At 40.0% G+C, this 12399-nt stretch overlaps 1 protein-coding gene across 2 annotated transcripts in view; it reads right to left on the bottom strand.

The window, feature by feature from the left end:
* LOC149351286 (5-oxoprolinase) overlaps positions 1-12399 on the bottom strand; it is a 91622-nt gene that overhangs the window by 39140 nt on the left and 40083 nt on the right. For both annotated transcript variants that reach the window (XM_089580571.1, XM_089580570.1), the window contains exons 16-19: positions 10061-10202; positions 8330-8442; positions 3821-3884; positions 1471-1571 (exon numbers count right to left, since the gene is read on the bottom strand). In XM_089580571.1, coding sequence (XP_089436697.1) covers positions 1471-1571; positions 3821-3884; positions 8330-8442; positions 10061-10202 — 420 coding nt within the window. The remainder of the gene's footprint in view (positions 1-1470; positions 1572-3820; positions 3885-8329; positions 8443-10060; positions 10203-12399) is intronic.

Here is a 12399-nt window from a genome sequence, read left to right as displayed (position 1 = left end):
AAGACGCATCCCAATTTACCCAGTTAGGCTAGTGAGGCTTAATTAAACATGCTTGTGCGACCATTGCAAAATGCACCTTACCTGTGAGAAGTTCTTAAGCACCGCTAAGTGATCGAAAAAGGCAACACTCACGCCATACTCACCCACGCTTTATAGCAAAAAAAGAAAAAAAGAACGAAGGAACTCTCCTTATGTCCATAAGAACATTTATATTAACTTAAAACCTTCAAAGTCTTGATCTTAAGATGTGCTATCAAAAAGCACGCCCATTTCTGGAGGCGACCCAGCTGAAACATTTTCTTCGCACTATGTACGTACTACGTACACGGAGCAAACAAAGTTTCAAAGGGTGACTGAAAGAAACGCCGGCTTGTCTTGACAATGGCGAGAAACGCGATTGTCACCATCTTTTGGCATTTCACATTACTTTTGCTTGGGGCCTGCGAAACGGTCGCGGGTTTATGATTCCGGAAGTCGTGATCCCCACCGTTTAATAATAAAGTTGCTCTCGGTGGTCCCCGTATTGAAGTATTAACCGTGTTAAAACTGTGTTATTGGTAGTGATGTTTTTTCGTTGAAAAAAGCTTGAACATGGACCTGAGTAATTTCTGAACTCGCAAAAAAAAAACAGAAAAAGTCGCATATAAGACGCACCCTTGTATAGGACGCACCAGCAAGATTTAAAAAAAAAATCCGCGTCTTATATACCGGAAAATACGGTAGACACTTTGTGTAAGCTTATGACTAAATCTAGAAGAGTGCTCTTATATTGTAAAGAAAATAAGAAGTTCGCAATTCGATTGGTTTCTTCCTTTTGGTATGTGTAATAATGGTCAGTAAACTTATTCAAATTTACAGCACAAAAGAATGACATATGAAAGGAAGGTAACAGGGCCTCAGCATTAGTCCTGTTAGTACTGTCTTCTTTCATACCCATTGACCTTTCGTGCTGTTGTTTTGAACAAGAACATATAACTTTTCATTTACACATTCTGTTGGACAGTAAAGTTTTACTAGTACACACAATGCTCTAACCATTTGATCTTCACTGTAGTACTACAGCATTCAAGCTAAACAGCATGAGCTGGAGCATCTATATGTTCATTCACAAAGCCATTTTTCATACAAGAGCTACAGTGGCCAAGTCTGCTATACAGATTAAGAAAAGGATGCTGATGGTTTATGAACCATTTTTTGTATCCTTCATTTAAGCTACATATTTCAGATGAGCATATTTTTTAGAAACACTATACAGCTCTTTCGTCAATTTTTTTATTACAACAGATCACTGCCCCAACACAAGAGCAGAAGAGAACCAACATTCCAATGCTACAGCAGAAAAAGGCGACAAATTTAAAGCTACCTAATGCTGATGTGCAATGATGACATGTACAACAAAACTGAGAGTACCTTGTCACCATAATGAGCTCTAAAAACAGGATGAATCCCCAATGTACAAAGCATACTTACTTTCCCATTTGCTCAGCAATGCTCATAAAGCGATGAGAGAAGAGGGAAAGTCGCACAGCATCCAACTCCAGTCCAATCTTCTCTTCCTTAGATTTGCTGACCTGTCATGCAAACAGCTAAGTGGCCCCATTTTCTCCAAAAAGTGCATCTCATGTTAGAAAACACAGCTCTGGACTACACAGTAAGCAGCTAGCTGCTATAACACTAAAAACACATTGCATGTTGCAGAATCACAGTGTACCAGAAAAGAAGGGAGGCATCACTATTTCATGATTTCATAACTTCATGATTTGTTAAAGCACAGTTAACCGACTAACAACTACTGTACTTCAGAGAGAAAAATAACGTTTTAACTTTCAACGCCTCAGGTTTGAAATTTTGAAATTCGTAGTACCTCCTCCCACCACAAACAGCACACTGACACCTTGAAGTCAAATTAAGTGCATGTGTTTCATCTTCAATTACCTTCAATAAGTTTCAATTCCTGTCCTCAAGAATTCAAATCTGGTATTAAAAGATAACAAACATGGACATGTTGAAAACTTCTGTTAGCAATGCAATAACATTTTATTCTGTACAGACTTAATGCTGATATGGTAACAGATTAGCATATACCACAAAGATACCATAACCTTTTTCAATGTTGTCCCAAAGTTCACCTGAGAAAATCAATGAAATGCAACAGCTTCAATTTTTTTTTATGCATATTACACAAATACAAACAGACTTGCAACACAATACCAACAAAGCAATTATTCAGACTGACATTCTGCATGCTATTTTTATTTCTGCCTTTTTTTTTTGAAATTAAAATGTTTTATTTTGACAAGGAATGACAAGACAAGGTATAACAGCTAAAACAGACATTTAAACACGCACATACTTGTGAACAAAAAATGGGTGGCAAAAGAAAGTGAAAACAGATAGAAGAGGCACAAGTACAAAGAGAGTAATTATGCGGTACTCATTGATGAGACCTGTTATTGCAAAATGAAAACACAAAAAGTGGTTCATGGCATACTTAAAAATCTCAAATAAAATTTAGTTGATACAGAGACTGACTATTCAAAACAGCCCGGCATGTATCAACTTCCATTTAAAAAGCATTAGAGGAAGGTAACAAATGATTACCCCATATTAACCTGATTTTTTGCTTTAGAGCATGCAGTGGAATAGCCCTTTTTTGTTTTTTGTTTGTTTTTCAGCAGAAGCTGATGTGTTTAGCTTTGCCGAAGGGGGCTGGATGAGGCAAAAACTACTTGTTTTAAATAGGACTGGCCACATTTCAGAACACAGCCCAGCTTGGTCACCCTTACCCTCAGTAAGCCTCCATGTTCTCAGTTATAAATGCGTCAGAGGCGCAGCGAATGAGATTTAGGCGCCTACGGAAGTAGGCAGTAGAAGTATTACAACAGCATTGGGCAAATTACATGATTATGGCCATCAACTGTGCTCATGTTTGCTATTATTGCTTTGATAACAAAACAACAAGCAATCTAAGAAATAATGCACCAGTTCATTTCACTATTCCAGCCATGCATTATGCCATTACACTTTCAAAGCGGCTTTGAATTTAAAAAACACCATATAAGATCGAGTTAAATTTTGTGCTTGGCTTGAATGAGGACAGGTGCCTACATGAAGTCTTATCAATGAGCTGAGAAATATAGGGGGCTTCAGCGAAAAACGCAAGCTTTGGGGAACCGAGAAATGCCTGAAAATACCACAAAGAGTTCATTGATTCTCACCTGAGAACCAGTCAGTCAAAACTATCCAGAAGATTTAGCATTTGTATCCAAGTATATTAAGTCTCATTCTGATCATAAGAATAAACAAAAAACTGGAGAGGACACCTAAGTTTCGCCTTAACGGTTTGACACAATAACGTTAATGGCTAAATGCCAGTATATGTGGAACTGGTCATTCTATACTTTACATCCACAGATTGCTTGGAGTCTTCATACCACTCCTGGCACAGTGGTGTAGCAGTTAAGTGATGCACCACTGCTCTGGCAGGTGGCCGTTTCAAACACAGCCACTGGTGGGGCTTGCGAAGCCCAGGGCTTGCAAGATGCTCTTCCCGAGCAACCGCTCGTGACCAATCATCAATTTTACTGCCATCTGCCATGGTAGGCAGTTTTCTCACAAAACGTTGGAGGCACAACCTGTCTTAGCGCGCAGGTTGTGAGGTCGTCACTTGGTCAACATAACCTAGGTGGTAGGTGGGCCACCTGCTTTATGAGGGATTTTTTGCTCTAGCAGCAGGCAGTGGGTTTTCTGCTGAATGCAACCCGTAAAGCTATCGTGTTAGCAGGAATGCAAGTACATATATAGAAAAGTAAAACATTACCTCAATGCTTATATCTCCATGCTTGAGGACTTGAGCACAGCATGAGGGCTCTACCACAATTGTGCTGCCATGGAAGAAATGAAATTGAAAGAAAACCTGTTTAGATCTTTCAGATCACCACGCGACTACAGCCAGCAAAAAAAACTGCAAGAAAGTCAAACCTATGCTGCAGTTTAATAAAGGTCTTCAGGAAATCTACAGTCAAAATTAAATGTAGTTTAAAAATAGTGACTGCAGTTTACAGAATTTTCCATATTTAGCCTACTAATTTTGCACACTCAAAAACAATGTTCAAAAAAATTTCTGAATAGCAATAAGACACATGTAGCAGTATGTCCGGGTGCTAAATATTTGCTGCCCTAGGTCACGCAATTTTATGACAGATATATGTAAAACATCCAAAGTCAGAGATTCCCTAGCATTAAAAATGCAGTAAATTCACAGTTTCCGAAAAAATATAATCAGGTTTTCATAAAAATGCATAAAAACATGCAAGGTTCAGACCATTTATAAAATAAGCAACCAATCTGAAACAGCAATTTAGGTAACAAAGTGAATACCTATTAAATGTGGCTGCAATAAATTCAAGTTCACACAGGCGCAGCCACTCTAGAAATGCACGAGTCGCTGCAATTTCTGGATACACAAGCATTTTGCAAGGTCTCTTTTCAACCCTTTGAACCCTAGGTACAACTGTGTACAAAGCGAACTTGCACCTTTTTCTGAGAATGGGCTCCACCTAGCAGCGATTTCTTTGTTTCAAGTGAATTTCTCATCCTTCACGTTGCAGATAAAACGAACGCAGTAAATATTATTTTGCATAACAGTGACGTGGCCAGTTGGTTGGTTTTATGGTTTTATGGGGTTTAACGTCCCAAAGCGACTAAGGCTATGAGAGACGCCGTAGTGGAGGGCTCCGGAAATTTCGACCACCTGGGGTTCTTTAACGTGCACTGACATCGCACAGTACACGGGCCTCGAATTTCTCCTCCAAAGAAATTCAGCCGCCGCGGCCGGGATCGAACCCGCGTCTTTCGGGTCAGCAGCCGAGCGCTGTAACCACTGAGCCACCGCGGCGGGGGGTGCCATTTTTGTGGAGACATACTTTGCCGACAGTAGTAACATCATTTTTTTTTTCTCCAATTTGAAGCGTAATGTGCACCTTCGAAATAAAAATTATTTCCACAATCCTTCAGGCGTTTACTTACAAGTCGTGGCATATCAAAGTTGCTATTTTCATCAATTTTGACACTTTATACGAAATTTTGCACGTCCCTGCAAAAAATTCACCACTAGTATTTTTCACTGGAAAAGTAACAAAGTTTCTTTCTTAAAGCCTGAATATACCACTTATCCAGAAAAATATTTATTTTCAATCGAAACAAAAATGGCGTGTCAAAGGGTCAAGTTAACTCATCTATAAATGCCTTGTTTTAGAGTTCCATGGCGCACCAAGTGTATCCATCCTGAAGCAACATTGAATGCTTCAAACAGAGCATTTTAATGCTGCAATAAAAAACTATCAAAGCTTGTTTACTACCATAACCTCCTATCGCACTTTAGCCGTACAGCAATAGATAGTAATTACAATTTTTATGGTCTCTTAACTTAAGTGTAAAAATACACCTTCCATTCATAGTAAACTCTAACTTGAGTGAAACCCATTGTTTTAGACTACTAAGCAGTTTCCCCATCCATCCCATGTAGAAATATTTCAATCCAACATATTTCACAGTAATGATTATTTAAGTAGAACAAACACTTGAGCTGGACCCAATATGTTTTCACAGTCAGTTTAGCGAAGTGCCATGCTTGAAACCACTGCCCTAGCCCTTCAAACTGCTCTTCAAGTGGCCACAGTAGCAGAGTAACATTGCTGACAGTTGTAGCAAGCATCAAGCTAGAGCAGTTAAGCAAGCAGCCAATGCATTTCTGCTTTCCTGTGTCGCCTCCGGTGTCTGTTTTTGTCTGTCCATCCATCCGTCCGCATAGGTAAATTGTGGGGTTTAACGCCCCGAAGCAACACACGGGCTATGAGGGACACTGTAGTGAAGGGCTCCAAATTAATTTAGGCCACCCAGGAGATTCTTTAACAAATGATGACATTGCACAGCACATGGGCACCTTTTACATTTCGCCTCCATTGAAATGCGGCTGCGTGGCCGAGAATGAACCTGGGTACTTCAGCTCAGGAGCCGAGTGCATTAACCACTGGGCCACCGCAGTGGGTCTGTCCACAAAGGTGCACAGTGTGCACCTGTGCACCTTTGTGGACAGACCCACTGAGGTGGCCCAGCGGTTAATGCACTCGGCTCCTGAGCTGAAGTACCCAGGTTCATTCTCGGCCACGCAGCCACACCTGTGAAAAGGTCAATCTACCCCTGCTCTGCACCTGTGCTTATCCTTTGTACAGGTGCACCTGTGCGGACCCTGAATGTCATGAAACAGGCTGTCATTTCTTGTACAGCTCACTGTAATAAATCAGCTTCAGTGGGAGCCCATTTCGCCAATTCAAGTCTAAGCTCACCTAGATAACAGAGGAACTACCATGTAGTTACAAGTGTAGATGATAGCTTACGTATTGCTTTGTATAAGCTTTGTGAAGAGAAGCGCCATGGGAAGGTACCTACTGCTTAAAGGATTGCCCTAAGCAGTAAGGTAATCCAGGCGAAGTATGAATTAGCCGGCAAGCTTTCTTTTATTGCGTTATCAGCAAGAGCAATATTCCCCCGAAACGGTGGTAGCATATCAAGCCTTGGCACATGAAGCTGCACCAGAGCCACCCACTACCCACCTCCACCCTCCAGAAGCCTATGCAGCAGCGGATTTAAAAGGTGACAGCGAAATAAATTTCAAAGACTCAATTGAAACAATATTAGTAACAGAAAAATGCACAACCAATACTGCTAATGCAGATTTGCAGCATCACATTCTATGATCGCCCACCAGATTTTTCTTTCTGGTCTCATTCAATTGTACATAGCCAATTTGGGGACAGCTGACAATAGATAACAGTGCAGGCACTGACGGAAATTGGTATAAATGTGAAACAGAAGCCGTATTCCATATATGACATGCTTGAAACAAGTTTGGTTTGATTTATGGGGTTTAACGTCCCATAGCGGCTCAGGCTATGAGAGACGCCGTCAATGGAAGGCTCCGCGTAATTTTGACCACCTGAGGTTCTTTAACGAGCACTGACATCACACAGTACACAGGCCTCTAGCATTTCGCCTCCAACGAAATGCTACCGCCGCGGCCGGCATCGCACCCGCATCTTACGGGTCAGCAGCCGAGCACCATAACCACTGTGCCACCGCAGCCCTCAAAAGCAAGTTGACATGGCTCAGGAATATGGCAGTGCTACATAAATGCTGTCACCAAATCTGAAACAGAATGCTAAAATCAATGAAGAAACTTCACTCAACCTCACCAGCAAGCACCTTTCCATGGGATACTTCAAACAAAAAAAAACTGACACTTTTGGAAAATACATGCAGCTATGTACGCAAGTGGCTCGGCTACAAAGTAAATGAACTAGGCAAGCTGTCATGCATTTTATATATATTCTTGAACACAACTAAATAAATGGCTTTCAACAGTTTTGATATTTTGTGCATGTTCCGCTCTGCACTATTTCATATCATGATTATCCAGTTTAACTTTTTTCAAGGTCCCCTGGAGTTCACATAGGTGGGAGATTATTGTATTTTTGTAAATGTCGCAGATTCTCTTTAAGATGGATTTTACCCGATTTCTTATGGTCCACAATGTAGATTTTAGCAATGAATTTGATGAACTTAATCCCCAAAGCATATACCACAACGTTACAAAGCAGCGCTATTTGTAGACAACAGAAGACATTAGCGACAGTAAGTGCTTGATTGCCATTTTGCCTTCCCTAAAATGACAAACTGCCATCAAATAAGGGCACCAACACAGAAATAAACTTCGATCCCGGCTGCGGTGGCTGAATTTCGATGGAGGCGAAATTCTAGAGGCCCGTGTGCTGTGCGATGTCAGTGCACATTAAAGAACCCCAGGTGGACGAAATTTCCGGAGCCCTTCACTATGGCGTCCCTCATAGCCTGAGTTGCTTGGGGACATAAAACCCCAATAAACCAAACAGAAATAAACTGGCTAATATAACAGTTAATTTAACTCTCCTATGTAACTCTGGGTCTCATTTTTTCACATTTGTTGATTTGATTTAGGCCCCAGATGTTCAGTTTTAAGAGAAAAATGATAAGACACCATGGTGTTTTTTTTTTCAGATCTAAAAAAGACTGTAGGCTTGTTACATGAGCAACAACTGAAAACTGCATATTTTTTATATTTTTAATTATATTCAAATGAGAATATTTTTACCATTGGGTGTTTCATTTAAATAGTTCATCACCTGTGCAATTCAATCTCTGCAAAGGCCAATCTTAAAGCTAGTTTACTAATTACAAAAAGCACGCTTTTTCTTAGCTGACATCTTGAACAACCATTAACCAGCATCCATACCAGTTGTCATCAATGATGATAGCAGGACCATTGATCAAATTCCCTGCCAAGAGGTTTTTCAGCAGGTAAACAGGAGTTGGGTGGTAGCGGTCTTCAAAGTAGCACTGTACAGTCTGTAATTTGAAAAATCAATTGTTTCTCTATGTTTCTAGCAATACTGACTTAACTTGGTAAAGATACAATAACAGCCGTGTACAGAGATTTCATGGACGTTAAAGAACTTCACGTTGTAGAAATTTTTCTAGAGCTATACACTAAGGTGTGCCTCACAGCCCCACTGCTACGTTGGCATGAAAAATCTATTAGCCATTAACCATTACGAGAAAAGATGTAAGAAATCAATCAATAAAGTGAATAATACACTTAACTGCCATAACATAATCAGAAACTTTCAGCACTGGTTTGGTATTAACAAAAGCTACTCTACAAAACTGATTTATTGATATACTGCATTAATCTTGCAAAAGCTTGTTATGGCAATGACTCAATCATTCATATTTCAAAATAAGTGAGTCTAATTTTTGTCCACACCAATCCAAAAAGTAGCATTCGTGGCATAAAAGTAGTTCCAGCTCAGACACAAAGTGTTTGTCAAAGCTACCTAATTTTTTTCTAACCTTAAATTGTACCAAGACCATTAAGGATAACTTAACCGCCATGATGTGTCACCCCATCCAGATTGAAGCCAGCCAAAGTTAGCATTAAAAATTGAAATAATTAAAAATACAAAAATATAAATAAAAATTAAAATTCAATCAGAAGAAATTATGTGATATTCACCTTCAAATGCACCTAATTTCTCATCAAGTCTGGCAACAAAGCATGCTCTGTTACAAAAGCGGAAATCCTTCTGCGCAACCTAGAAAAGAAGCTTTCAGCACTCTGAATTTTTTATGCATTAGGTCAAATGCATGGTAGCTTTAGAGGTTATGACATGAAAAATGCCAGAAATTTACCATAGCCTGTGGGCTCAGCTCTTCTGATTGCACAAAATATGGAGCTTCGAAGGGTGACATATTAATGTAACTTCTCTTCAATACAAACATTAATCAGCTGTCTTGTAAATATCAGTAATGTGAGTAAGTTTGTAATGCATGCACTGACTTTAGTCTTCACAACATGAAACTCCTGACCAAAACCTGGCTTGAAAAAAGCTTTGTCTCAATTGGCAACACTGTCACCTGTTGACAGCTTAACAGTCAATTTTGTGAATGAAAAAAAGAGTCCTTGCAGTTAATTTTTAAGGTAACATAATGTGACTTTTTACCATTTTAAAAGCGAATAAAACTCTTTTGATAATGGCTTTTCATCTCCCGACGGTAACAACATGAATTTCTCCTGGAGAAAACCTACAAACGAGAGGTAGAAACTAAAATTATTGTTTTTAAAAAGATATACCTGGTTTTTAATCAGGTGTTCATTATATAAAGAACACCTATTTTGTATTATAGCAAAAAATCAAAATTTTGTCCTCTATGGACACAAATCACCTGGCAATACACACTGAAAGGTTTATTAAACAGACATAAAATCCATATCAATACCGGACAGGTAGCAGCAGAACACAATTTAATAGCCTAGCAAACACTCATCTCCATAGTGCAACATTATTTTTACTTACGATGCCCTCATTTTCTGCATCCTGTAAAAATGAATTAAAATGACAGGATTCCAGAACAAAATAAGCACTGAATTAAACTGAGTGAAAACAAAACAATTCACAAATGCTACCTCAACAGGCTGTGATGGTTGCTTGCTACCAGATGCTAGGCATCCACTCTCAGCGAAGGCAGCGCGGCCCACGGCTCGAACCCGAATGTCGTCAACAATTATGCTGCGCCCAGGCAGCACGAAGCCAAATTCACGCTTGTACCTGCATCCCATCACAAGATAATAACAAGACAAAAATTACATGCACCACCGGCCCCATTCCAATGCTGCAACAAGTCCTAGTTCTTCTACTGAACAGTCTTCATATTGACATATGATCACTGCATACATCATGAAGACATGCAAATATCAATTTTGGCTGAGAGTAGAAATACACAACCACACAAAATAAAGAACAATAATGCCTTGAGATACACTACTACTTGTACAAATTCAAATTATTGTGATGCACAAACATATTCAGTTGTGGAAATATCAATGAGCACTTGAGAGCAGATCCTGCGACTTTCAAAGAGCCAATTAGGAGCATGCGCTCCTGGTTTTGTAGTAGGTACCTGATACTCCACAACTAAGTCAATGCAAAGATGCCTTGTGATTAAAACCATAAATATCAGTAAAGACAAGAAAACCTGAATACAGTCGTCAACCGAAAATTCCGACCCCTCATTTTCCGAACATGCTTGATTATTCTGGCTTTTTCTTGGCACTGCGACATGCCCCATAGAGCCAATGCATAAGAGCACTTGAAATTTCAGACACATCGCAACTGATTGGTCAATTTTTCAGACCTCACTCACACTCACCACAATTGAGCCGCCAATAATAAAGCACAATATATATAATGCATATTGAACCTCACTAACTCAGACTTCAATGGGGATTGAAAACTTGATTGAATAAAGCAGAATTCAAGCTGACATTCTCCACTGGTTTGCACAATGCACACACATAGTTAACTGCCTAATGGACATGTCTGTTGTCGAAAATGGTACCAAAATGGTGATTTAGTACCCTGTCTCCACCTGTTGGCAAACCACAAAAATTATTTGGGCAAGCCCTACTCACCTTAAAACGGACACAGAGTGCCAGATAACACATAACAAGCTGAACTTGTCACGAGACAGATATGACAGTCAGCTAATGATGAGTCTGGCTCGTACAAGTCCGCTAGGGGCTTAAGAGCTCGTACTCTTCCCAGATGTTGCCCGCTGTGCATACTAGAATAAGCACATACTGCACAAGAAATGCATAGTGAGGAACATGTTACAAATACAAAAAAAAAATGCCATAAAAGCAGGAATGCAATTAAAACAAATTTCAGTTGCACAGTAGCAGGCCATTCATTTTTTTTTGTTAGCCTTCAGGTGACATATAATTGCAGTCATTACTTCTTTTGAGATGGCAGTGCTTACCGCTTTAACAATGTTCATCAGGTTCATGCTTCTGTAATGAATGATTCAGCATTTGCCAATGCATATTGTGGCTTGACTGGCCATTGTACTTCAAAAGTCTTAACTGAATATGTTTGCACGCACTCAGTTTTTGACACACCGTACATTAAAAAGAGAAACAACTAACAAAGCTGAGAAAGAAAATGAAGGGGGAAATGATCACAGCTAGGCTAAAGCCCAGCCAGATGGAGCAAATAAAGAGAGTGACTTGGTGGTGCATGAGAGAACTGGCATAGCTCTACTCAGGCAACGGAAAGCTAGACAAAGAAAGGAGGGATGTACCACTTCCCTAAACTGCAATGTAAAAAGTGTGTAGCACCACCCAAAAGGTTGATACAGAGCACTAAAAAGAGCAACAAAGACAACAGTAGACTTCTCTGACCAAAGAGGAGAGGCAAAGAAGCTAAGGCAGTATAGCGGAATGGCAAGAATGGCATGCAAATGGGTCAAATAGTGGGTGTTCAATACTGGAATGGAAGCACAGACTAATGGAATCTTTGATAAACTTGCGCACGAGTTGTCTCGCAACCACTGTCGTGCTCAGGAGCCCATGGCATAGTGGAGCCCTGTGCGAACTAGTGCAATTATCGAAGATAAAATAGCACACCCAAAGATGCTGCAAAGAATGGGAGACCACAGAAAAACAGACATGGTAAGATCACAAGACAAGGCAGCAAAAATGGGCAGAAAAGTAGAGGCATGCACCAAAGGCACAAGAATTGATGCAGTATGCACAGCAGCGTGAAAAATTGGATCACAAGGCAGCTATCCCATTATGTCTCCTTTGGATGGAGTTGCATGAGCCCTCATGTGTTCTTTTGAGTTTGTTATGGTAGTTTTGGATACACCTGTCTCCAGTATAGTCATATGCTTCATATGGCAATGCTGCAGAGACAAATGTCTGAAACGAGGGCACACTGCACCAGTGTAATAACATTATATAGAGTA

This window comes from Amblyomma mixtum, chromosome 3, assembly GCF_055824585.1.
Source record: "Amblyomma mixtum isolate Tamu chromosome 3, ASM5582458v1, whole genome shotgun sequence".
NCBI lineage: Eukaryota > Metazoa > Arthropoda > Arachnida > Ixodida > Ixodidae > Amblyomma > Amblyomma mixtum.
Note: the sequence above shows the minus strand (reverse complement) of the source record. Positions and strands in the feature narration are given on the sequence as shown.